Source organism: Erpetoichthys calabaricus, chromosome 4 (genome assembly GCF_900747795.2).
Source record: "Erpetoichthys calabaricus chromosome 4, fErpCal1.3, whole genome shotgun sequence".
Lineage (NCBI taxonomy): Eukaryota > Metazoa > Chordata > Cladistia > Polypteriformes > Polypteridae > Erpetoichthys > Erpetoichthys calabaricus.
In genome coordinates this window covers 259,925,308-259,951,190 of record NC_041397.2, presented here as the reverse complement: position 1 = coordinate 259,951,190, position 25,883 = coordinate 259,925,308, and the positions used below count along the sequence as shown (strand labels likewise).

Genomic DNA, 25,883 nt, shown 5'->3' with positions numbered 1-25,883 from the left:
AAAATGTCTTTGAATTTTTGAAACTATAGTAGTGAAAAGTCAAGCAAAATGACACCTTTTATTGGCTAACTAAAAAGATTATAATATGCAAGCTTTTGAGGCAACTCAGGCAAGATGTAATGTACCTCTTGCCTGAAGAAGGGGCGTGAGTTGCCTCAGAAGCTTGCATATTGTAATCTTTTTAGTTAGCCAATAAAAGGTCATTTTGCTTGACTTTTCTCTACATTCATAATGGCTAACATGGTACAACACCCTAGTTCTACTGAAACTATAGTATATAAACTACTCCCCAGAGTCTTTAATCTTCTTTAGGCAATAAAAATATAAGACTGTTTTATTTATATGAAAATCTCTGGGCCACTACAGTTCTGCATGCAACTTGTCTACAATGTGTTGGATCATCTTTCACATGCCCTACTAAGTAATACAATGTATACACTCTCAATAATGCACTGTGCTGTAGCAGAATGTTCTCTGCTTTGTTCTCAGCAAGATAAAGTAGTTTTGCACTTCTATTTTGAGATGTGCCTGTTAGGCAAGCCAGTGATGAGCTCTGAAAAGTCCAGAACTATTTGCTCTTTTAGAAGTTGCCACAATAATTGCAAAAAAGAAAGCAGCTCTTATGCCAGTAATGCTTAGACCACAAGATGTTATGGTGATCAGAATGTTGAGCTCTTTTTGATCTTCGCTAACTGCCAAAATATGAGAAGAGTCACAGTCTCTGGCTGTAAGTGCTAAATTTGAAAAAGAAAAAAAAAATGGTAGTCATAGTTGTGTGATTTTCATTTTTTGAAAATGTAGTCAACTTAAGACCATCTCTGTAAACAGAAGTGATTTGGATATGATGCTATGCTGTGCCTGTTTTATAGAAATGCAAAGACCTGCTCTGAAAAATGGAATGGAGGGAAACACTGACTCAGCCTCATTGTGTTCAGGAAAAACTTGGCATTAAAGTTATTAGTGCTACTACCACCCAGAGGGAATCAACTTAACATTTTTGGAAGTATTAATGAATTATTTTCTGCTAATTTCAAGAAGACTACAAAATTCAATCAAATGAGAAGAAAAAGGAACTTGCTAGTCTCACGGGGCCAGACATAATTCTCAAATGAGAATACATGACTGGAGACAATCTGTGAAAAAAATTGTAGTGAGTAGCATCAAAAAAAGCACTGCAAAGGCTACACTCAGAGGGCTTCTTCCTAAAACACCCGCCTGTCAGTCCTACCGGCTGCACACTAGGCTAAACTGTCAGGATTCCAGGAGAGAGCAAAAGAAGCTGAATAAAAGACTTGACACATTATGGAAATAAAGGACATTTGGGATTTCAGTAGCACAAGGTAATTAAAGCTTAATAATTAATTTACATGCTGTAATGACCGAAGAGAGAGACACACACACACACATATGTAGACCACCGCAGCTCCATGAGAAGTGCTTCAGTTTGCTATGATATCTTTCTGTCATTGTGTCTATTGCACAACTACATGACATAGCAACAGCAAACAGAACTGAAATAAATTAGACAGTAGTGTTAGTTTACTTTAGTTACTCGTTTGGATTTTTAATCAGAAGATGGGCTCTGCAGACTTGCCCATGCTTTACTTTAGACAGATTTGTTAATTCTGGTGTTTTGAGTACTGAACTCTATCTCCTATGGCTCTTCATTATCAATTCTCTCAACAGAAGTCCTTTTGCTATGGTGTGACACACAGTTTATTTCAAATTCATATTTTGCAGTTCACATTTTCACAAGCACAGCTGCCAATTCTTTCAAAATCAAATCGACTCCAGCAGAGAGCACACACACAGCACTTGTGACAACGTATCGTTCACGTTTACCACCCATTCGTTGAGGTCTTTGAATGTCAATTTGTAATTTGACGTTACAGGAAGGTTTTTTGCTTGCAACTGGTTATGTTTGCCTTTAATCTATGCAATGTGCTCTCTGCACAAGTAACACACACTTAAATGTTTAATAGGGTTTTTGCTTAGGAGACTTTTCAAATGGTCCTCATAATCAGAAGCTTGCTGTCTGTCTGATTAGGTTAACAACAGCACCACTGCTCTTTGCAATTTGAAATCACTTCCCCTACTTTGAGTGCCACCTTTATGAGGCATTGGATTGGTTTAGAAATGTGACACTTGGCAAGTCATCTAATCTCTCTCACCTACTATTAAGCAAAATTCATTCATCGTTGCCTCCATACATATTATATATTTATTACACGTCTGGCTTTAGCAAGACTAGGAACTTGCTGATGCGATCAAAAGCTCTGTTTCTTTTTTCTTTGGCTACTCAATTTTCTTACTAAAACTAACATTATGGCTGTGAAGTTTTAATCAGTTTCAGTCCTAAACGTACAACTTTTACATGATGTCCAATGAGATCTCAGTCCTAACGCACACACCAATGCTGTTGATGCCTTAAAATCATTTTACTATTAAATTTGCCAAGAATACTAAATGTCACAAATTCTGAATACCTAAAAGACTGATAAATGTTTTATGCTCAATGCTCATGTAGTGAACGTTACTAAAACTGACCATTTGCATTTGATAAAGCCTTGTTCATAACTTTGCAAATTATAAATGCAGTAAAGAACTACTGGTCTGCTGGAAGTTAACCAGTAGATACATTTTGTAAACGGATCAGGAGTTGGGATGGAAAGCAAAAACATTTACTTAGTAACAAGCAAAGCATCAAACCAGGGGATCAAAACAACAGAAATCATAGCCTGAAATGAGTTAACGTCAAAACCATGTACAGTATATCAAAGCACAATACAAAACCAAAGATCATTAAGAATAACCTCATCATGACCAAAGTCCTTATTAACATGAGAAACCACTAACTATCCTGCAAATGTGTCTTTTTAGGAATCCAGAATCCTGGACAATGTTAACAATGAAGCCAAAATTGTATATGACCTTCTCACATCACACAATGCAACTTCCTGTCATGATGTCCTTGTCACCCAACGTTGTTGCTAGAAACAACTCTAAACAAAAGGACATCTCCCATTACCCAAAAGGGAAAAAAATGAGGTCATAAAAAGTAACAATGACACAAAATATTCGCATGGATCAAAATATTACTAATGATTACGTGAATTAAAAAATTTACAGCAAATATCAGAACACTATCCAGACTTTCCTAACAACTACAGTTCATCCCCAACCAACAGGGCAAGGTAAAGCATGAAAATCCCTATGCTGGAAACCATCACATTTAGTTGTGGACGTACCAATGACCATGACGACCAACCTCCAGACAAAGCTACACAGAATACAACTGAAAAGGGGAGCATTCTTCAAAAATATGACATTCCAAGCAAACATTTAATACACGTTAAGTCTTAACCAGAGCTGAATGAATAATGTGCTAATATAAAGTGTGAACTGAGGCCAAAAGTGGACTGTATTATTCAATAGAACTCTCTAAAGATGCAGACACTTCTGTGTTTATTCACAAGAAATGTCATGCTACAGTATCTTACTCAGCCAGCAATAAGACTCTACACAGTAGTTAGATTTTAGTTTATCTAAAACATGCAAATGTCTCCCACAATGGCTCTACAAGCTGAGCCACATTCTTATGTAGTCAGGTCAGACTCTATTTCATATAGTATGGAGGTAATCCAAGCACTCTTCTGCAATTTCCAAAATGATTCTGTTATTACCAGTTTTTCACTACCAAAAGTAACTTTACATGTTCATAGCACACACTGTTTGTATGGATATAAACTGAGTGAAACTGAATGTGATGTCAGAGCTGTACATCTGATAGATCTCCACTGGCAGCATGACAGATTTTTTAAAAAAAGTATTTTTGTCTTAAATCTATATCCAAATGCACTAACACAATTTGAATTCATTTCAATTATTCAAGCAAATCTTTTTTTTTTTTTTTTTTTTTTAACACAAGCGCTAAAGGAAAATAACTTACAGATAACCACATGGTTTAAGTCTACTGTTTGTACCAATAGATCACTGCTAGTTGTAACACAAAAGAAAAAGCAGAAATTAGCTTAAGAATTGCCTGTTGTCTTTAGTTGCTTGCTTAACGGAAAATAGGCTTTACTTTGCTGACATGCAGGGCATGTTCTGCATGCTGAAGTTGCCTTATGTGATGGATTGTACTGACAGCTCTGTGAATCTTGAACAATATGCAGTGTTTGCCCTTAAAACTTCATTTTTGGTTGCCGCTAAGAGACCCAGAGGTACTTTTTCCCTTTGTAAGGATTTTTGCTGTTTTTCCAGCTGCCAAGGAGAAAAGCATGGCGTGAGTAAAAGCAATGTAGTTCAGCTGCATGTGAAGTGGTGGCAGGCATAGCATGGCACAGCAGAGCAGAAGCGGTGACCAATAATGAAATAGTTAACCATCTTTGTATCTGTTAATAATAAATAAATAAGTGAATTCCTCTGTAAGGAAGAAAGGAAAAGTAGTTAATTAAGGTATACAGCATTTGCTTAGAAACATGGACACGAATAACTCTTGTAGAGATTTACAAAATTTCAGCCAGGTGTTTTAATTATGCAAGTAGCAGTAGGGAGATACCATGAAAGTTTAGTAGTAATGAGGATATCTTTATAGTAAATACATGGACTTGGAGATGTACATAAGATATTTAAACAGGCAATATAGCTTATTTAAGTTTGTATTTAACGGGCGGCACGGTGGCGCAGTGGGTAGCGCTGCTGCCTCGCAGTTGGGAGATCTGGGGACCTGGGTTCGCTTCCCGGGTCCGCCCTGCGTGGAGTTTGCATGTTCTCCCCGTGTCTGCGTGGGTTTCCTCCGGGTACTCCGGTTTCCTCCCACAGTCCAAAGACATGCAGGTTAGGTGGATTGGCGATTCTACATTGGCCCTAGTGTGTGCTTGGTGTGTGGGTGTGTTTGTGTGTGTCCTGCGGTGGGTTGGCACCCTGCCCAGGATTGGTTCCCTGCCTTGTGCCCTGTGTTGGCTGGGATTGGCTCCAGCAGACCCCCGTGACCCTGTGTTTGGATTCAGCGGGTTGGAAAATGGATGGATGGAAGTTTGTATTTAATATATATCTAGTATTTCATTTTAAAAGGACTTATCAGTTAGCCACCAACACTAAACAGGATTTCAGCATAAGGCTAATGCAAATCCTGCATGATGCTGGATTATATGGAGTCTTGCTTTGGAAAGGTCTGCTCCCAGAAGGATACATAGATCTGTGGGAGATGCCAGCTGATCCAGCACCTTGAAGTAAAGGTGACTGAACTTGAGGAGGAGGTGGCTAGCCTGCATTGCAGTAAAGAATATCCAGATCTTGCCCAGGTGTCCTTTGGGGAAATAGTGTGCACCTCCAAAGTGGCATAAGAGAAGACTCTAGGCCGGAGAGGTGATAGGTAAGGATGAGGAGCCCCAAAAGGTCACCTTAAAACCAGTACCCATAAAGAGATAGAGCAAACCTAAGCTTCATATCCCATAACTAATGGCACAAAGTCTCAAATATTGTGTTGTGTCCTAGTGTCAAGCACTGGAGTTAGATCCATCACATAAATAGGTATTAATGCTCCAAAAGGTTTCACTGATCAGGTCAGTCCCCCTTAGCCTGCCTGGAAACTGCCCTCACCTCAGCAGGTTTTAATCCAGATCACTGGCCTACTTCAGGCCTTGCACATCCAAAAGGGATTTTAGCCTTAATAGTAAACTTAAATGTCCCAAAAATATCTCTAATCTCCACAAGAGGAGGATGACCTAAAACCTAGGCTTATACAGTCAAGGGCAAAAAAAGAATATTTATAAATGAAAGGGTTTAGTTTCAAACATTTTACAAATACAACGAAAAGCTCACAAGAGAAGAAAAGAGGCACCAAGGAGTTGCTGAAAGGCAACCCAAATGCAAATTAGTCCCAATAAGTAAATCCAGTAATAGAATCCAATAAACGAAGCAAAGTAAATTAAAAAAAAAAAAAAGTCAAATAAGAAACATAGTACTCACTATCACTCCAACAAGCCATGTTTGAGTTCTCCCCTAGCCTTGATCTATATAGACAGAGGGAGAGCTCAGACATGGCGATGTTAAGGTGGCCCTGTCTCTTGGGGCCCCACCCACAAAGAACATGGCACATAAGTAGATTTAAAGCAACATTGCATAAAGAGAAAATGCATAAAAATAAAATGCATAACTCAGACACCTGAAAAACTAACAATAAAACACAAACACATTTAATAGCATAACACTCGGGCACAAAGGTGGGGGACCTCCCTAGAAGGGTGAATAGGCTCCTGGCCAGAACAAAGATGGAAAGAATTGTCATTGTCCACACTGGAACTAATGACATGTAGTACATAATGGCAGGCTGAATACACTGTAATCAAAATCTTAAAGAGCTAGGTGCCAAGTTCTCTGCAGTTCTGCCTATCACATGCCAGTCCAGGTAAAATCAAGGAGATTAGAATGCTTAACAAGTAGCTCAGACCTTGGTGTAGGATAGAACAGCATACAGGAAGAAATTAAACAGAATTCCATGGTGTATAAATAAAGAGCTGAAAAGGAAGTTGCAAAAGAAAAAATAAATGTATAAAGCATACATGGCAAATAATCCCTGTACCTGCCTTAGGGTTTACGAGAGCATGCGAGCAATAACTAAAAGGAATACAGTGAACCCTCGTTTATCACGGTTAATCCGTTCCAGACTCTACCGCGATAAATTAATTTTCACGAAGTAGGATTCTTTATTTACAAAACGAATATTTTCGCAGTTAGAGTATAGAAAACCTGTTTACGACCTTCTAAATACATTTTTTAACATTATTAGAGCCCTCTAGACATGAAATAACACCCTTTAGTCACCATTACACTCGTATTACCCAATACATTAGACAAAATAAGAGAAAATAAGACATATTAGACGTTACAAATATATTTTTATTATTGTACTGTACATTTAATTACACACACACACAGTTCTTACACACAACCACTAACCTATGAAGGCACGAGCTCAGTAGGAGAGTCTTCAGGTTGTAAGCTGGAGCGCTGATCGCACCCTCAGAGGACACAGACGCCCCTGGGAAAACCCCTGAAACAGCTGACAGTCTACCTTCACGTTGCTCCTTACCCTTCTTACTTGCGCTATAATGCGCGATAAACCTCTCACGCGGTACTCCGCTTACTTAAAAGTATTGTGCAGCGCCTCTCAGCTTTGGAATTGGTTGTTTTGTTTCTCTCTCTGTCTCTCAGACATTCTCTGCTCCTGGCGGAACTGTCATCTCTGACTTGTCATGGAGCACGTTTAAACTTTTGAAAAGAGACAAATGTTTGTTTGCAGTGCTTTGAATAAATTTCTTTTTTTTCTACAACCTCCTGTGTCTCTGTGCAAATCTGTGACCCAAGCGTGACAAGGTGGTGCAGTATCTTCAGCAGGTGCGTCGTTGTCTTCTTCCGCTGAAGGACTACTAGGAGTAGGCAGTGGGTGTCTGGGCGTGCGGCTGAAGAACATCTTGATAGGCAGTTGCTGGCGCTGTCTTTTCATATGCGTGAGGAGACTTTTGTAGGGTATTGCCATCTTTGATCATATCCAAGACTTTCACCTTCTCCTGGATGGTAAGCATCTTCCTCCGGCGCTTAGTTTCATTGTCAGAAGGCTTAGAAAAAGCAGCACGTTTAGGAGCCATCGTGGGGCTTAGATAAAAGTTCTCAGAAAGCACATGTGTAGTGACGTAAGCGTGTATGAGAAAAAATCGCGATAGAGTGAAGCCGCAAAAGTCGAAGCGTGATATAGCGAGGGATCACTGTATTAGGAAAGCCAAAATGTAGTTATTGGGGAAGAGTTACAGAAAAGGCAAAGTATGACACAAAAAGGTTCTTTCAGTACTTTAGTAAGGAAAGATTAGTCAAGGAGGAAGTGTATCAAAAACAATAAGGGACAACTAAAATATAGACAGAGAAATAGGAAATGCTCTGAGTTTTGCACGGGTGAAGAAGTCAGCAACCTCCCAGCAATAACAGAGATTATCAAGAACATACTGATTTGGAAACTGAAAAGGAGAAAATGTTTTAGATTAAATAGTCTGAATCTAGCAAATATTATTCCTTTATATAAAAAGGTGAATGGTCAAGTAAGCTTAACATGTATCATGAATAAATTGATTGAAACAGTTATTAAAGAAAACCAGACATTGCATGTCAAGAAAAGGTGTACTAGTGAGTATAGTCTGTACTGGCAAGTCTGTGTGAGGATCAGGAAGTGGATAAGGAAAGCACACCTGGTACAAACAATAGCATAAAGATTTAGAGCAACCACAACCAAAGGAGAGAATCAGAAACGAAGCTGAAGAACAAAGTGAGGTCACGACCAAAATTAAACTCAAACAAATACCCACTGGAATAAAGTTTTTACCAAGTTGGTCAGTGGGATGTTCAAAATGACGACTAATTATATTGTCCTGTTAATGATGACACGAGTCAAGACCTCCCAAGGTCCCCCCCTGACAACCTCAGATGTGAGTACCAACTAATCTAAAAACAAAATGGCACTGTGGAATTTTGAAAACAATGACGTTAATAATTTTAATCTTTTGAAAAAGGCTTCCTAGATGAATCTTCAACATGCCAGAAGATTTTCCATGTTAAAAATAATTAACAGGGAAGCTTTCTTTTGTAAAGGAAAAGTGTATTTCCTTCAAAAAATCAAAATGAAACTGAGTTTAAGAAACAGCACAATTTCAGATGAGGAAGGACATCTTTCACTAATACACTGGTTTCTATGAGGAAGCAACAAAAGCATATAATCAGAGAAGTAGAAAATGATTATTAATCTGGATTTTCAGAAAGCTTTTGACAAGTCACCACATGAGAGGCTAACAATCAAAATAAAAGAGTGGGAATTCAAGAGCGACTAAACTGATTTCAGGACTGAAGAAGTTGAACCTTTTCAGTTTAAGCAAATGAATATTAAGAGGTAACGTGGGAGAGGTTTGTGAAATTAAAAAATTTAGTATGGTGAGCACCAGTTACTACTTTAAATTAAGTTCCTCAACAAGAAAACTGAGAGATACACGGAAACTTCATAGATTTTGCACAAACATTACAAAGTTTTCTTCATACACACATAGACACGTGTGGCTGAGAGGGATACTTGAGGGCAGGGCTATACAATCACAAAATCAGGCCAGATTTTCAAACCAAGAAAATTAGCTGGGTCTAACATTTTCAGCTGCTGGTAAGTGACAGGTGATAAATTTTAAAGCAACATAATTGAATGTATTATAAAACAAGTAATACGTACTCATTGTTTCCCTTTTAAATTTTGTCACATCAAACACAGGCAAATCAAAAAGTGCATTCAAAAATAAAAAGCTATAACTGAACAGAATCTGAGGTAGTAGCAATACTTTTTTCTAATTCTGAAATAAAAAAATAAACATTTTTGTCATATCTGACTTAGGCAAATCCATCCATCCATCCATCATCCAACCTGCTATATCCTAACTACAGGGTCACGGGGGTCTGCTGGAGCCAATCCCAGTCAACACAGGGTGCAAGGCAGGAAACAAACCCCGGGCAGGGTGCCAGCCCACCGCAGGGCTCACATGCACACACAATTTAGAATCGCCAATGCACCTAACCTGCATGTCTTTGGACTGTGGGAGGAAACCCATGCAGACACGGGGAGAACATGCAAACTCCACGCAGGGAGGACCTGGGAAGCGAAACCGGGTCTCCTAACTGCGAGGCAGCAGCGCTACCCATTGCGCCACCGTGCCGCCCCTTAGGCAAATCTCAGTGCATAAAAGAAAAATAGTGAACAGTATTAGCAATAACATGTGTTTCCGCTTTGAAATAAAACAAACATTTTGTTCACATTTGACCCAGGCTCATCACAAGTGTATTTAACAGAATAAAAAAGAAAGAACTATCAATGCTATCAAAACTATCAATGCACAAACCCATAACAACTAATAACAATGACTAACACACATGAATACAACGTCTACTGCACTCTGAGGGACCACAGGTTCATTTTTCATCACCACATGTGTGATTAGCAGTGCCCTTTTCATGAAAAACATGTTGTGTTTTGATCAGGTTTGAGGTACTGTAAAGGTATATAGTGTCCTACCGTTGCACGTTTTGTTTATTTGGTGAAAAAAAAATGTTTAAAATTTGAAATTGACAAGTCGTCAAGTATAATAATAATTCTTCACATTTTTATAGCGCTTTACTCACTACTCAAAACACTTTGCAAAATCCTCCCTGGGAGGACCCAGGATGCAAACTCATGATCTTCTTATTGCGAAGCGGCACCTGCATAGGTGTGCTGTACCGCATAATATTGTGCTTGATAGTTTAAAGTTACAAACACAGAATTTCCAAAATCAAAGAATATCAGCCACAGGATAATAATGAGCTCTAAATTCTACCAAAAAGTTGTTATGTAGTCCTGCAAAGCAATCAGTGCTTAATTTGACTGTGTTTTACAGAAAATTCCAGACTTTTTGCATGTTTTTATCAAATGGAGTCTTTCTCATTTGTTTGTTGCTTTGAGTGTCAAAGGCTAATCATCGTCCCTGTAATAGCCATGAATCCATAAGATCAAAGCATGTGAGTGGAGGGCCAACCAATCGTATGAAGAGAAATGCGAAGACAGTGCTTGTCAGTAACGAGGCTCTCATTGGAGTAAAAAATTAAATCATTTTGCAAAAACCCATGTTTGAACTCACTTGATGAAACTGGAATATGACTCAGCACACAACTGATTATAGAATCGTTTAATTTGTAGTCGATGCCATGACCAGCTGTCGAGGCTGAGGTCCATCGCCAAAAAAAAATAAAAAATTATGGTATCATAGACTACTACTGCCACCACTTCTAGACACACAACATCGCGCTGCACTGTAGGTTGAATGTTGCTAGGCTACACATTCATGGTCTGTAATACTTTAGGAAGTTATGTAGGAATTTCTGATGGCGCGCAAAATGTGATTTTTCTTGGTTTTTCTCTGCATTTCTAACAGGATTACAGGCTAGGCTAGTGGAAAACTCGAAATTTGTTCAACTAACTCAATGTGTTCCTCTTAGGAATCTGGAATTAGAATTGCATTACAAAATGAAATTGACATTTAAGGGGGACTTTTAAAATGGACACTGTCATAATAAAAAAAAAAAAAAAAAAAATCAGTAGATCAGTCATAACGTACAAAATAAGCATGTTTAAGGAGGTAAGATAGGGCTACACAAAGGGAGCACTTGAGCAAGACTGACTTGACACCACTCCTCCCATTCACTCTCATTCTCCTGCCTTCACCCTATTTGGCACACTAACACTGACAAACTCATTTGGGGACACCTTACCATCGCCAGATAGCTTACAATATGCTAAAGTACTTGGTATGTACCTATCAGTTGTCACAGACCCCGGCCGGGACCGAGGAAGCAAGCATAGGCAGAACTACCTCCCCCGGGCCGCTAAATGGCAGCCCCCATGGGCTGCAGCGGTGCTTCGGACTTCTGCAGGGCTTCATGGGAGATGGAGTTGTCTACAGCCCTGTTGGTATCTGGGGGCACCACCAGGGGGTGCTGCAGCTGCTCCTGAGCCCATAGGAGCGATCCTTTCACCACACCTGGAAGTGCTGCCAGAAGTAGGTCATCAAGTACCTGGAGCACTTCCCGGTACCACATAAAAGGAGCCAGCAGACAGTACTCAGGGAGCCAGAGTCGGGTGGAAGGTGGACAAAGTTTGCCGAAGAGGAATGGAGCAGAGGAGAAAAGAAGAGTACAGAGGGTCCTCGGGTTACAACGTTTTGAGCTTACAACGCTTACTCCCATAAAAACTTTAAAAAAATTGAGACGTGAGTGTTTCGGCTTACACCGTTAGCGTCGTACTTACAGACTATGTGGGTGAACTAGTTTGGTTGCGCGCAGCGGAAGAATACACAGTAACGTGGTGTGTGAGTGAGGGAGTTGGCAAACTAGTGTGGTTGTGCGCTGCACAAGTGTTCTGTTTGTGTTGCTTTGTTTGGCGACTTTTTGGCCCTTATCATGTCTCCTAAACGAACGTCAGAGCCTTCAGATGGTAGTACTTCCAAGAAGAGGAAAGCCATCATGATGGAAGTGAAATCAGACATTATAAAGAGATCAGAAGGAATAAAGGTAAGGAATTTTTTTTGTCATTTTTTCTGTTACTACAGTACAGTGTAAAGTACAGTATATTTATGTCCTTTTCCTTTTTATGTGGCTTAGTTGTGTTTTTATGTTCTAGATTATGATTTTGCAAATGTGTTAGGATAGGTAAGTGACTTAGGCTAAGGTGTGTTTCAACTTATACCAAAATTCGGGTTACTTCACTGTTGTAGGAATGGGACTGTGTCGTAACCTGAGGACCCCATGTATTGCATTTAAGGTGCTGTTTGTGCTTAGTGGGAGTGTGTTGTGGCTTGTGGGAACAGGGAAGACATTGCCCACAAGTGAAGAAACAAAATAAAAAGCATTTCTGTTTTTATAAGTGCCTCCTGCGTCTGTCTGGGTCGGGCTGGGTGGCTGGCACACCCTCTACACTTGTCACATAGTATAGTAAAACAATACAGTAAATGGAGAAAAATGTAAAAAGTGCACAAAGAAATGACTCACTACTTATTTTATAGCAGACTTTTCTATAAGCACTGTACTAAACTAACAGCCAGGCACTCACGAGTATCCCCACATCTTTTGAGGGCCTTTCCAATGGGGATTCTGTAAAGTAGGAGATAGAGAGAGAGAGAGACCAGATTTAATCAAGAAGTCTGGTTTCAGAGACGATTTTGCGTATAGATGGGAGCCTAACTAGCCACTTCTAGCTTCTTCCTCCACCAGAAATGTTATGTTTCATGTCACAACTGTCAGTTTCTACTGCCAGGGTCTATGATGCCTGGATCTGTCCCACTTGTGTCCTATGGCCCTACTGGACATTTGTAGGATTTTGCCACTGTCTGTCCATTTTAATTATCTTATGCACTTTGAAAAGCCCTCTGTGACTGTGTACTCTGTGAAGGCTTCTATAATTACAATAAATCACTGACAATCATGATGTAAAAGCCATTTGAACAAAATGAAAACACAAATCTTCTGTGGCTATAGTAAAGCTGCTTCTCTCTATCATACTGTATGAGATATTACACAAGCACATCAATGACAGAGTGCTTTACTTACTCTAAAAAGTTGTTTTCTTTCAGGTAACAAAACTTTTGGGTCACTAGATTGTCCTTATTGGTCATGCAGGACTGAAGAACATCTGCAAAATAAAGAGTGACTTTATTATACTGTTTACACTCTAAAAACAAAAACAAATTATTTTTGAACACTTATTAGGTATGAAGGTAGACATGCAGTCACAGATTTCCTGTGAAACAGTGAAGGTGTACAGGGATAACAATATGAAAATATAAAGCTCATCATTATATACTTGTATTGAAATACACAGGCTTCTGTCGTAGTTGAGCTTTATTCAGCTACTCACTCAAAGCTACTAAACTAGCTGTCTTGCTATTCTTTTTCACAGTTCAGTGGTAAAGACAGAAGGATATATTGATTTGTGTCATTGAAACCATTGTGTAATTCTAAACAGTAATAATACTCATTTTTATATGACCTCCCGTTTAACCTTTTAACTGAGACAATATAAATTGAGTATTGCAGTCAGGTTTAGAAGTTTAATCTTAGTGCAAAGATTTGTCTGCAAGTGAACACCTGTAATCAGAACATTAGTTTAATATGTCACTGTCCTCTGTACAAATATATTTTATAAATCTACTTTTCTTTCTACTCACATGCTAAGTTGACACAGATTTAGCACAGAGGTTAAGCAAAGGATAAGAATAGACAGATAAAGACAGCTGGGGAAACGTGCACTATTTTTGATCTGTCAGAGACAGCATCAAATTGTATCCTCTTTGTCTTGTTTGGAATTGTATTATTCACCTAAGTGGGGTCCTGCACATGAAGAAAGAGTATAAAGCCTTGGAACATTGCCGGCACACCTTTGAAGCCGATGGACGGACAGAAGATAACGTCATTCAATCCTGAAAATCTTTCCAACGCAGCAGCAAAAATGGCAGACTCTACACATCGGGCCCCCACTCCCGAACAGGGTTCTTGCCATTGGCTTCCTTTGTCTGTTATGCAGCATAAGCCGTCATTAAAGAAAGCCAAGTTATTTCTCCTATGTGATTTCTTTCTGCTGTATCACTAAGGGAGGCCATCACCTTTTTATATTATATCTATATAGTCTTCGGGTTATGTAACATGCCTCAATTACAAAATAACTAATTCCAACAAGAACTGGTTATTGACTTTCGCACCAAACAGCCTCTATACCCGGTTACTATTCAGTGAGTGGATGTGCTGGTGGTGATCTGTTACAAGTACATGGTCCACATTGATGATAGGCTGGACTGGTCTAGTTATTTTCTATGCTGTAGTGTGCTAGGCTCTCCAAATCAACAAGCTAATTAAGAAGGCAGGCTCAGTTTTGGGACACACTCTTGATCCACTAGAGGCAGCAGTAATAATAATAATAATAATAATAATTCATTACATTTATATAGCGCTTTTCTCAGTATTCAAAGCGCTATCCACACAAGGAGGAACCGGGAAGCGAATCCACAATCTTCCACAGTCTCCTTACTGCAAAGCAGCAGCACTACCACTGCTAGAAGGAATAATGAATATAAAACTGAAGACAATTATAGAAAATTCTGCACATCCTCTCTATGACAAAATACCATTGAATACTTTTATCCAGCAAATTATTCAGCAGAAATGTGTCAAGAAACACTCTTGGTGCTCCTTTATACCAAAATGGCAATATGGCTATAACAAGCCACACTATGACTGCTCTCTTATTATTAGCAAAGACAATAGATTTTTTGCAATTCTCAAGCGTGTTGTTGTTTTTTATGTTTCTGTATCCATAAAAGCTAAATTTTTCACTGACTCAAATAAAGAATTATGGGTCTGCCAGTCTAACTATGAACCTAGTTAAGCTGAAAACACAAATGAAGAGTTTTGCTTTTTATTTTTCTCATGATGTATTAATCTTTTTTCCTTATTCACTGTAAATAAACTGGAGAAAGCACAGCAAATTAACCATGGCTGTTATTGAATTCACTTTGCGCTTGCATATTACTGTGGGTAACAGCATTTTCCATTAAGAGTTTCTCTCATTTTGGGTGTCTTACTACAAATTTACTTTACTTTCCTAAACTATGTTTCACCTGATACACAATTAAATATGAGTGATGTATATAAAACAGAGCTTTTAGTACAAAATCTTTGAAAAGAGGTTGGCTTTAAACCATTACATTTTTCAAAAGATGAAATAATACATCCTGTTTCAACATTATATTTACAATTTGATATATTTGAAGTTCCTTCTCTCTCCAAAAGGATTGTTCAATGAATATATGTTGTTTTTCACTAATGATGAGTATAATGATCGAATTTGTACTGGCTGTACAGTACTGATTATTAGCCAAGTATACTAAAATAAACAATATGCCTTGCAAAAACATTTTAGACTGGGGGCCACATTTATAAAGAAATTGTTGGTATTATAAAAGAAAACTTAAAGATGAACATCCATATATTTACGGCAACCCTAATCCATGCCTACACCATTTTTCAAATAAACTGAGAAATGACGACACCCTCAATTAAGTTGGAAAATGCAGCCAAACCAGATAAATGACAACTAACAATAATAACCTAATAATTCACATCACCTTATTACACCTTAAAAGTGATGAATATGCTTAACAGACTATGTTTTAGTTCCCTTTTATGAGGGGCAATACTGCATATTTGCAAGTTTTGGTTATTCCTCAGTTTATATCAGCTACCTGTTATCACTTCTTAGGGTACTGACTGACTGGCAAGTAACATCTCGGCCAAGTTTCACTTTGTCATGTCCACTGTAATGGAAGCCATTAAGGGCAAGTTTATAATTCACACTCAAAACACATACACACACGCATCATGGCTGCCATGCATCCCCAGCGTTCATTTGGCGCATCTTCTGAGCATGTCCTCAGAAATTAACATGCCACATGAACTAGTTGCACTACCAGCAAAAAATCGGAGGGCGCAGTTTGTTCAAGTTGAAACGCAACATCAGAGTCTCTGTTTACTATCAACATGTGACAAAAAGCCGCTTTATAGATCCTACACCTAGATCGGTGTGCATGCTTTAATGTTTGATAAATGGTTCGATGTGGTGAAGCAAAATGCTGACATACTGTACAACTGCCTTCGTGGTGCTTTTATATTCAAGTGTCGCATATTCCCCATCGTATTTGAGCCACAGAGAAAAAAAATTAGGGACACAATAAAAAGGTCTATTTTGTGATTAAAGTGGAAATTTCGTCTTTAATCTTGAAATTTCCACTTTAATTTCATTTAATTCATTATATTTATATAGCGCTTTTCTCAGTACTCAAAGCGCTATCCACACAGGGAGGAACCGGGAAGCGAACCCACAATCTTCCGGTCTCCTTACTGCAAAGCAGCAGCACTACCACTGCGCCACCTGTGAGGACAAAATAGTTAATTTTGTCATTAAAGTAAACCATCGTAAACGTCATCTTAAAACCGACCCAGTTGTTAATCGCTACGCGCTTCTGGGGCTTCCTCTTGAACCGACAGCAGCGGCAAGCAGCAATTGCCACACAGAACACATTAAATGTATGATATTCCAGCTCTCTGCACATTTAGAATCCATAGATTTATACTTGATATCACTTTCATGATGAAATGCGTAAAAGTATGTATATTACATTTTACAGATTTTAAAAATTAAAATTTTTTTTGCTGAAAATTTGTAAGCATTGTAGTAGAAAAGTTATCGCACAGAAAGTTCTGTTAATATGCATCACAGTCAGTTTTCATATAGATGTCTATTTCAAATATGTCATGGCTAGTGAAATGCATCCATGAACTGTCAAATGTGTCCAGAGTGTTTTAAACTTGCATGAAATGTTTTCTTGCCACAGTCTGCAACAAAGCAGTAATCCAGAAGTAAATACATTTGTACAGGCACTTTATAAAGTGTACAATCATTATATAAAAAAGACTGGACTAAAATAACATTAATTAATTTATACTATATGTACAAGGCTGATGATTTGAAGTATATAGTGAAAATTCTCATTCAGTTGTATTTGAACTTCTATTTTAATCAGGGCGTTAACTTTAAATATACAGGTGCTGGTCATAAAATTAGAATATCATGACAAAGTTGATTTATTTCAGTAATTCCATTTAAAAAGTGAAACTTGTACAGTATATTAGATTCATTCATTACACACAGACTGATGTATTTCAAATGTTTATTTCTTTTAATGTTGATGATTATAACTGACAACTAATGAAAGTCCCAAATTCAGTATCTCGGAAAATTAGAATATCAATTAAGACCAATGCAAAAAAAGGATTTTTAGAAATGTTGGCCAACTGAAAGGTATGAACATGAAAAGTATGAGTATGTACAGCACTCAATATTTAGTTGGGGCTCCTTTGGCCTGGATTACTGCAGCAATGCGGCGTGGCATGGAGTCGATCAGTCTGTGGCACTGCTCAGGTGTTATGAGAGCCCATGTTGCTCTGATAGTGGCCTTCAGCTCTTCTGAATTGTTCGGTCTGGCATATTGCATCTTCCTCTTCACAATACCCCATAGATTTTCTATCGGGTTAAGGTCAGGCGAGTTTGCTGGCCAATCAAGAACAGGGATACCATGGTCCTTAAACCAGGTACTGGTAGCTTTGGCACTGTGTGCAGGTGCCAGGTCCTGTTGGAAAATGAAATCTGCATCTCCATAATGTTCGTCAGCAGCAGGAAGCATGAAGCTTCCTGGTAGACGGCTGCGTTGACCTTGGACCTCAGAAAACACAATGGACCAACACCAGCAGATGACATGGCACCCCAAACCATCACTGACTGTGGAAACTTTACACTGGACCTCACGCAACGTGGATTCTGTGCCTCTCCTCTCTTCCTCCAGACTCTGGGACCTTGATTTCAAAAGGAAATGCAAAATTTACTTTCATCAGAGAACATAACTTTGGACCACTCAGCAGCAGTCCAGTCCTTTTTGTCTTTAGCCCAGACGAGACGCTTCTGACGCTGTCTCTTGTTCAAGAGTGACTTGACACAAGGAATGCGACAGCTGAAACCCATGTCTTGCATACGTCTGTGTGTGGTGGTTCTTTAAGCACTGACTCCAGCTGCAGTCCACTCTTTGTGAATCTCCCCCACATTTTTGAATGGGTTTTGTTTCACAATCCTCTCCAGGGTGCGGTTATCCCTATTGCTTGTACACTTTTTTCTACCACATCTTGTCCTTCCCTTCATCTCTCTATTAATGTGCTTGGACACAGAGCTCTGTGAACAGCCAGCCTCTTTGTCAATGGTCGTCTTTTGGACAACTGTCAAGTCAGCAGTCTTCCCCGTGATTGTGTAGCCTACAGAACTAGACTGAGAGACCATTTAAAGGCTTTTGCAGGTGTTTTGAGTTAATTAGCTGATTAGAGTGTGGCACCAGGTGTCTTCAATATTGAAACTTTTCACAATATTCTAATTTTCCGAGATACTGAATTTGGGACTTTCATTAGTTGTCAGTTATAATCATCAACATTAAAAGAAATAAACATTTGAAATACATCAGTCTGTGTGTAATGAATGAATCTAATATACTGTACAAGTTTCACTTTTTAAATGGAATTACTGAAATAAATCAACTTTGTCATGATATTCTAATTTTATGACCAGCACCTGTATATTTAGTTAAGAAAATTTGGAAAAAATATCACTGAAGAGGCTTACTAAAATCCTGCCAAAGGAACTGCAACTTAATGTTATCCAGTAGTCAGTTTCGTTTATAAGGAATACACAGTTGCTGCCCTAGAAAATGACCTTGGGTTTTGACAATTTTGTTTGTGTAAAAATTTTATAAATGATTTGATTTTAACTACTGCAATTTAGAGTAAATTTCAAAGCCAAATGAATCATGTTGCTCACACTGATCTAGGTAAATCTCATCAGCAATGCAAAACTGGAATAATTACTACTACAAAAATATTTTATAATTGTAGTCAAACATTGTGTAACCATCTCCAATAATATTAAACGTCATAGTTTACATAAATGGTAGAATGACAACAAAAAATACATCATTAAATATTTTGCCTCTTTTTCTAATTAACACAGAGCTGTGCAAATAAGTTGCTAGTCAAAGGTTAGTTATATCAGAAAAATCTGTAATTTATTGCAAGATTATGATGATGAGCTTTATATTTTAACATTTTATGTCACTGCACACTTTAACTGCATACCTACCTTGCTTCCTAGAACTTTACTGTACATTGTCCTTCATAGTGTCATATAATATCTGCATTATACTACCTCACATGCCGAGTACACATACTGTTATCCCACCAAGTTTGGGCTTCACCCTTGCTTCTACCATTTATGTTTAGTGGGTCTGTCCATCAAATGGAGAAGATTATGACTATACCCCTCATAGATTAAGGAACCAATTTAGCAAATTAAGTTATATTTGTTCAGCTCAATATAAGGCACCTGCAACTGTTTTCTTAGCATGCTACACCTGGAATAAGGGAGCCTATGTTAAGCACTGTCTCGGTCAATAACTTGATACAAGATGACCAGAGTTAATGGCAGAATTATGAGCTTTTTTTGACACTGCCCAAAATGAATTATTACTAGGGTCACAAACACTCCAAAATCAAGTTTCCTTTTAAACCAGGTTCAGTCTATGCAAATCATGACTCTTAAAAAATTAGGAGAATACTGATAATATGAAGAGTGATGTGTCCTTTAATGGACTTCTGTTAACTACATCACTACAAATTTATATATTGTGAGGGATGGCCGGCCGAATATTCCGGTCCACACCTCCAGGCCGCTAGATGGAGTCCTCCCAGCAGCATGGAAGGTCCCGAAATTCCAGCAGGGCATTATGGGCGGTGTAGTTTTTATAAACAACCCTGCTGGATACCATGGTGACCACCAGGAGCCACTGTAGGGAGGCTTACAGAGTGCTACGTGCCCTATAACCCGGAAGTGCATCATGATCACATGACCAGAAGAAACGACGTGCTTCCGGGTTGAAGGAAAGGACTTTTAATCTGACCCGGAAGTGATAAGGAATCATGGACTGAAGGATTGGAACCACTTCCGGATCAGGGAATATAAAAGGACGATGGGAAATCCCAGAAGTTGAGCTGAGTTGGGAGGAAGGGTGGCTAAGTGTCTGGGAGTGGAGGATTGAGTATTGTGATTATTGTATTGATTGGTTATTGAGTATAGTGGAGTGGTGGTGCTTTGTGCACTTTACTATTTTAATAAAATATTCATCTTTGGATTTTACCTGGTGTCTGATGTGTGGTCTGAGGGTTCAAGAGGTCACGGAGACCTTAAACTGTCACAATATATATATTATAAATATATATTGTTGACGATGAAAAAAAACGTCAATAATATTATTAGGTCAATTTAATTCTATTACCACTACAACATTGTTACAAAAAGAATAATGCAAGATGAAAATATAGTTAACAAAAATGAATATTAAACGACAAACAAATAATACTACAGATTTTTCATGATAAAACTGTCACTTAATTTTACCGAGCACACCAGAAATGTTCAGAGCGTCATCTGGATGATAACATACATACAAGACCGCAGGATTGTTACAGTCTGCTTTATATATAAGATTGTAGCTAATTGTTGGAAAGGTGTTCATTGGAAGGTGCTTTGTGGAACAAAAACTCTTCATTGTATTTATATTCTTACATTGTGGACTGTATTGCTGCGTCTGCGGCTCTCTGGCGCCGTCTTGTGGTTACTAAGTGCCAACTGGATGATAACATACATACAAGACCACAAGATTAATATTACAGTCTGCTTTATATATAAAATATATATATATTATACACACAGTATATATATGAAAAACTAAACAAACAACAATAGTTCAGTGCAAGTTATAGACTATAAATAACATATTTATAACTGCTTATAAAAATTACTCATAAATGTCATGCCTATGATATGAACAGTGAGGTTGATGACAATGAAGAGAAGGGCAAATTGTTTGTATTTTAACAATGTAATGACTATGCAATATGGGCAATTGGCATGTTTAAAATTTTCTGTCTCTTCTTTATCGTTTTGTATGAAACCAAAATGAGCTAAAACTGCAGAAGTTACCTTTGGCTTTGATCTTTACTATAACTCATTTATATTACTTTTACTCTCTGAGGCAGTTGTTCCAAAAAAACTGTAAATCTAGCTAAGGATATAAAGTGTACAATCACTGACACATATGTGTAGTTTAGTGTTATAATGTTTGTTACACGTTTATTCTTTATTCTGTATGCCTCCACTCTGATTCATTCTTAAGATGTTACCATCCAAGAAAAAAAAATACTACCAGTAAATAAGATTTTATAAGAATAAGGGAAATGTCACTGCATTGAGCTAGTAAACCATCTACCACCATAGGTCTAGTGGCATCCTTTTCTAAAATTGCTACAGTATATAACCCACCGATTAGGAAGCTGAAGTCTGTCCCAGCAGCAATGGACAAAAGGCAAGAACTGGCCCTGAACAGAATAACATAAGCCCAGTTGTGCTGCAGAGGTAAAACAAAATGGATGTCCTTAGGAGAAAAATACAGCCACTCTTAATTTGTCAAAAAACACATGGTGATGGCCATTCAAGAGAGAAAAAGGCCTTCTACTCACCTTCAGTTACATATACAACACTGTGAGGGTTTCTCTTCAGAACAAAGCCATACTCCAGAAGCAGTCGCTGGCTGTCATGAGGTCCATAACATATAAATACTTGTTCATATCTTTGCCATCTTGATTCTGCTTTGATCTCATAACATCTGGTATTTAAATTGAATGCAGCAGTTACCTGCAAGAATGAAAAAAGTTTTTTTTTTTTATAATTTTTCTTATGTGCCACAGACTGCACAGTGCTGCAGCACACAGTTAATGGTCCTTGGTTTGAACATCCAACCTGGGCACAGGAAGTAGTTTGCACTTCTTTCCCATGTCTGTGTGAGTTTTTTTTCTGTACGCTTACATTTTACTCCACTATTCCAAAGACCTATGTCTTTATCTTGACTTGTAATTCTAATTTAACCCTTCGTGAGTGAGAGTATGCAGGAATTTGCCCTGTGATGTTTGCTTCCTTCGGAAACTGCTGACATAGGCTTCAAACTCCATGACTCTCAACTGGATTAAGCATATTTGATAATGGATAAGTGTCCTGACAGGACAAAGTAGACTCGTTATTGTTTTTTATCCATTTGCATGTAGAATTAAAGCAAAAATATGTTGTAAAAGTTACACAGTAGTTCTGACTTCCAAAGGAGGTCTATATAGCAAACAAAATCAGACACACCAAGTACCAAAACTATACACCCTTTTGCTGGAATTTCACCTTCTGTTGATGTACTGTAAATGTTACATCAATACAAATTCAGTATAAATCATCTCAAACCTTTTCCAGCTTTAACAGGATCTTGTAATCAGCAATGTTTAAGGGAAAATCAACTGAGTTCATTTAAGTAATATATTCATCAAAAGCTCACTAACTAGGCTGCACCAGGGTGTACACCTTTTACACTGTTAAAACATATAGGAAGGTAATCAGTACTCAGTCAACATATATTTAAATGATCCCTACGGGTCCTCTTAGCACGGTGCAGGGATGACATTAGTCCACCTGAGAGTAAAAACATATATGTTGCACAAAGATACAGATACAGAAAGGGATTACATGCTGACCGTGTGTATTAAAATTAAGCTGCAGACCAGTTATTTAAACCACAGACCACTTTTCTAAAAGCTACAGATGCACTGGTGTGTCATGCTACATTCACAATTCTTCACCTGTAAATTGCATGGCTACCAGTACAATCCCTACTAACAACTCTGTTCATCCATCCATATTCTAAATGTGCTTATCCAGGGTAGGCCCAGGGGCAGCTGGAGCCTATCTGTGGAAACAACACCTGAACAAGGCACTAGTCCATCACAGGGTGAACACAGACATTCACTTCTGCCGATTTAGTAATGCAAGCTCACCTAACTTGCATGTCTTTGGTCTGTGAGAGGAAAGCTCATGCGGACAAAGGTAGAACATGCAAACTCCATGCAGGGAACACCCAGGACGTGAACCCTGGTCTCCATCCTGGAAGGCATCTGCATTACCACTGCCCCACTGTGCAGCCCAACTCTGTTCATTTGTTTAAAATTAAAAAGAGAAAAAGAATTATCTGTAAAGAGCCTAGAGAATGATCTAATTAGAGAAAATAAAATTACAGCTATTATATCTGCATTTGTACCTTTCTTTTCTAGCCTCCTGGACACCATCTTCAGCAATGCAATTTTCCTTAACCATAAAACATCACAGCAATCATTTTCCTATAGTACTACACACCATGTAATTATGTGAAGTGCGTATACAAATAAAGTAGTTGTTTGTTTCAACTTCAGTTTAATTACAGATATAATGAACAATCTTTGTCATGAGCTAGAGTAAGATTTGGAAATACTACCAAGTCATAACCTAACACAGGACATTTCCAGTTCTACTTCTCCTTATGGCCTACACGTCTCTATTTTGATAGGGCTAAACTAAAGTACACCCATTGATAGGATGCACATGCCCACAGGGTTTAGCTCTCTTGCATAACCAACTGAGCTGTTACACTGCTGTATATCTCAAATTACAAAATTTCAACAAGATAGCGAGGGAGATAATTTTTTAACCGCTGTGATGAACAAAATGTACTTTCTCTGTAAATCAAGTAAAAGAGAAAATGGTATTTTAAGTCCTCTTCTTGAATAAAAAATGTGACATCTTTCACAATACAACATTACCAGTTTCATACAGTTGGGAATTCAAGGATTAATGTGAAAAAAAAAACAAACAAAAAAACCAAACATTCTCACCTGAGTTGTTGAACTATGATTCAACAAGTCCAAATAGGGAGCTAAGGCATATACATCCACATCTCTAGAAAGAAACTTGCTTTGGGTATTTTTCATGTACACAGTGCGGGTATTAACACTAGACCAGGCCCACCTCAGGGCATCAAGAGTGAAGATATCATCAATTTTTTCAGTAAATAAAGGTTGTAGAGAGTGAAAGAACTTTCGGGATGAGAGGTAAAGCTCCTCAACAACAACTCTCTGATCCTTTGCTTTTCCACGCAGAGGTTCAGGAAGCAGGTCTGTAATGTTGGCTGGTAAATAAGCCGCGCAATCAAATGTCTTTGGGAGACTATCTATGTAGGGCTTCCAGTCAGACTGTGTCCCAAAGTGAAGTTCAGCAATTAAAAACACACAGAGGGCCAATAAGGGTGATACAGGAGGCTTCCATCTACCAGGGAAAGAACATAAAAAGTGGCACATTAAAAGTATGCTGCTACAAATTATTAGTAAGAAGGTGGTTGAAGTATTTTGGCATTAATTTGCCTGGTAACAGTGGAGATGAAAAAAGCAGTGTCATGTAGCAAGATATGGGTTACTATTATGACATCTGATGATACATTTAATCCGTCTATCTATTTTACAGTTTTTTTTTTCTCATACTGGAGGGGTTCCGCAGACATAGGGCAGGAACCATTGTGGATGGGACCGCATTCCATCAGAAGTTGCACTAACTCACAAAGTTTAACAATGGTCGTGGGAGGTGTAGTGCTAAAGTAATGGTTGGTCCCTCCTGGTATAAGCACCTTTCCCCCCCCAAGACCCTGAACTAGCTATGGATGCTAGAAGATGGATGGATGCGCGAAAGGGTTGTTTAAAATTGTAACAAAAAATTATGTTTTACTGTGTTATAAATGACATCAAAAACATCATCACTGAGCAGGAAAGTGATTTTACCTTTTAATATAGTCACCCATGTAACTCTTAAGCACTGTTGAAGTTGTTAGTAGGCAGCTCTCTGGTAAAGAGATAATGAGGTCACCAGCCTGCAAGGAAAGACCACACAACATTTTTAAACATTTTTCTTTAAAATTAAAAACACAAAATTATATCAAGGTGCCTTTACTGGGGCCTCACCAAAATCGTATAAACATTTTGAGTTCTGGACCTCACAAAATACTGTGCTTCCAAGTTTATATCCATTCCTTTCTTAACCATGCTATAAACTGCCTTTATTGAAATCTGAACATGGTAACCCAGACTGTTTTTTTGATTAACTCTTTATTGAAAGGCACAAAAGGCCAATATATTACGGTAACTAAAAGCAATTATTTTTACATACAGTGGAACCTTGGGTCACGACCATAATTCGTTCCAAAACTCTGGTCATAACACGATTTGGTTGTGACCCAAAGTAATTTCCCCCATAGGGTTGTATGTAAATACAATTAATCCTTTCCGGACCGTACGAACTATATGTAAATATATATATATATATATATATATATATATATATATATATATATATATATATATACGCTCGCTCGCGCTCTCTCTCTCTCTCGCTCATTCGCTCACGCTCTCTCTCACTCTCTCACACGCTCACACGCTCTCTCTCTCTCGCGCGCTCTCTCTCGCTTGCTCGCTGCACAGGGAATGCACAGGGAGAGACTGAACACATGCAGAAATCATCGGCGCGTACAAACGGGAAGGGAAACTGGCTAGTTCTTCAGCCAAGTATGTGGTCGTGAACAGTAGGAATAGTGTAGAATGGGCAAAAATTGCAGTACATACGTGCAAACCTAAAAGACAGGCCTCTAGCATAGTACAGTTGTTTTCAAGGTGTGGTTCACAGACCACCTACCTGTTTACATTGTGGGTCACATAGGCTACAAAGTGATATT

At 38.3% G+C, this 25,883-nt stretch overlaps 1 protein-coding gene across 3 annotated transcripts in view; it reads right to left on the bottom strand.

Annotated features, from left to right (window-relative positions):
• Positions 1 to 25,883, bottom strand: part of setd4 (SET domain containing 4) — a 58,859-nt gene that overhangs the window by 19,254 nt on the left and 13,722 nt on the right. For all 3 annotated transcript variants that reach the window (XM_028800696.2, XM_051926284.1, XM_051926285.1), the window contains 4 exons: positions 24,937 to 25,025; positions 24,001 to 24,430; positions 21,778 to 21,952; positions 13,165 to 13,246 (listed from right to left, as the gene is read on the bottom strand). In XM_028800696.2, the coding sequence (XP_028656529.2) occupies positions 13,165 to 13,246; positions 21,778 to 21,952; positions 24,001 to 24,430; positions 24,937 to 25,025 (776 nt within the window). The remainder of the gene's footprint in view (positions 1 to 13,164; positions 13,247 to 21,777; positions 21,953 to 24,000; positions 24,431 to 24,936; positions 25,026 to 25,883) is intronic.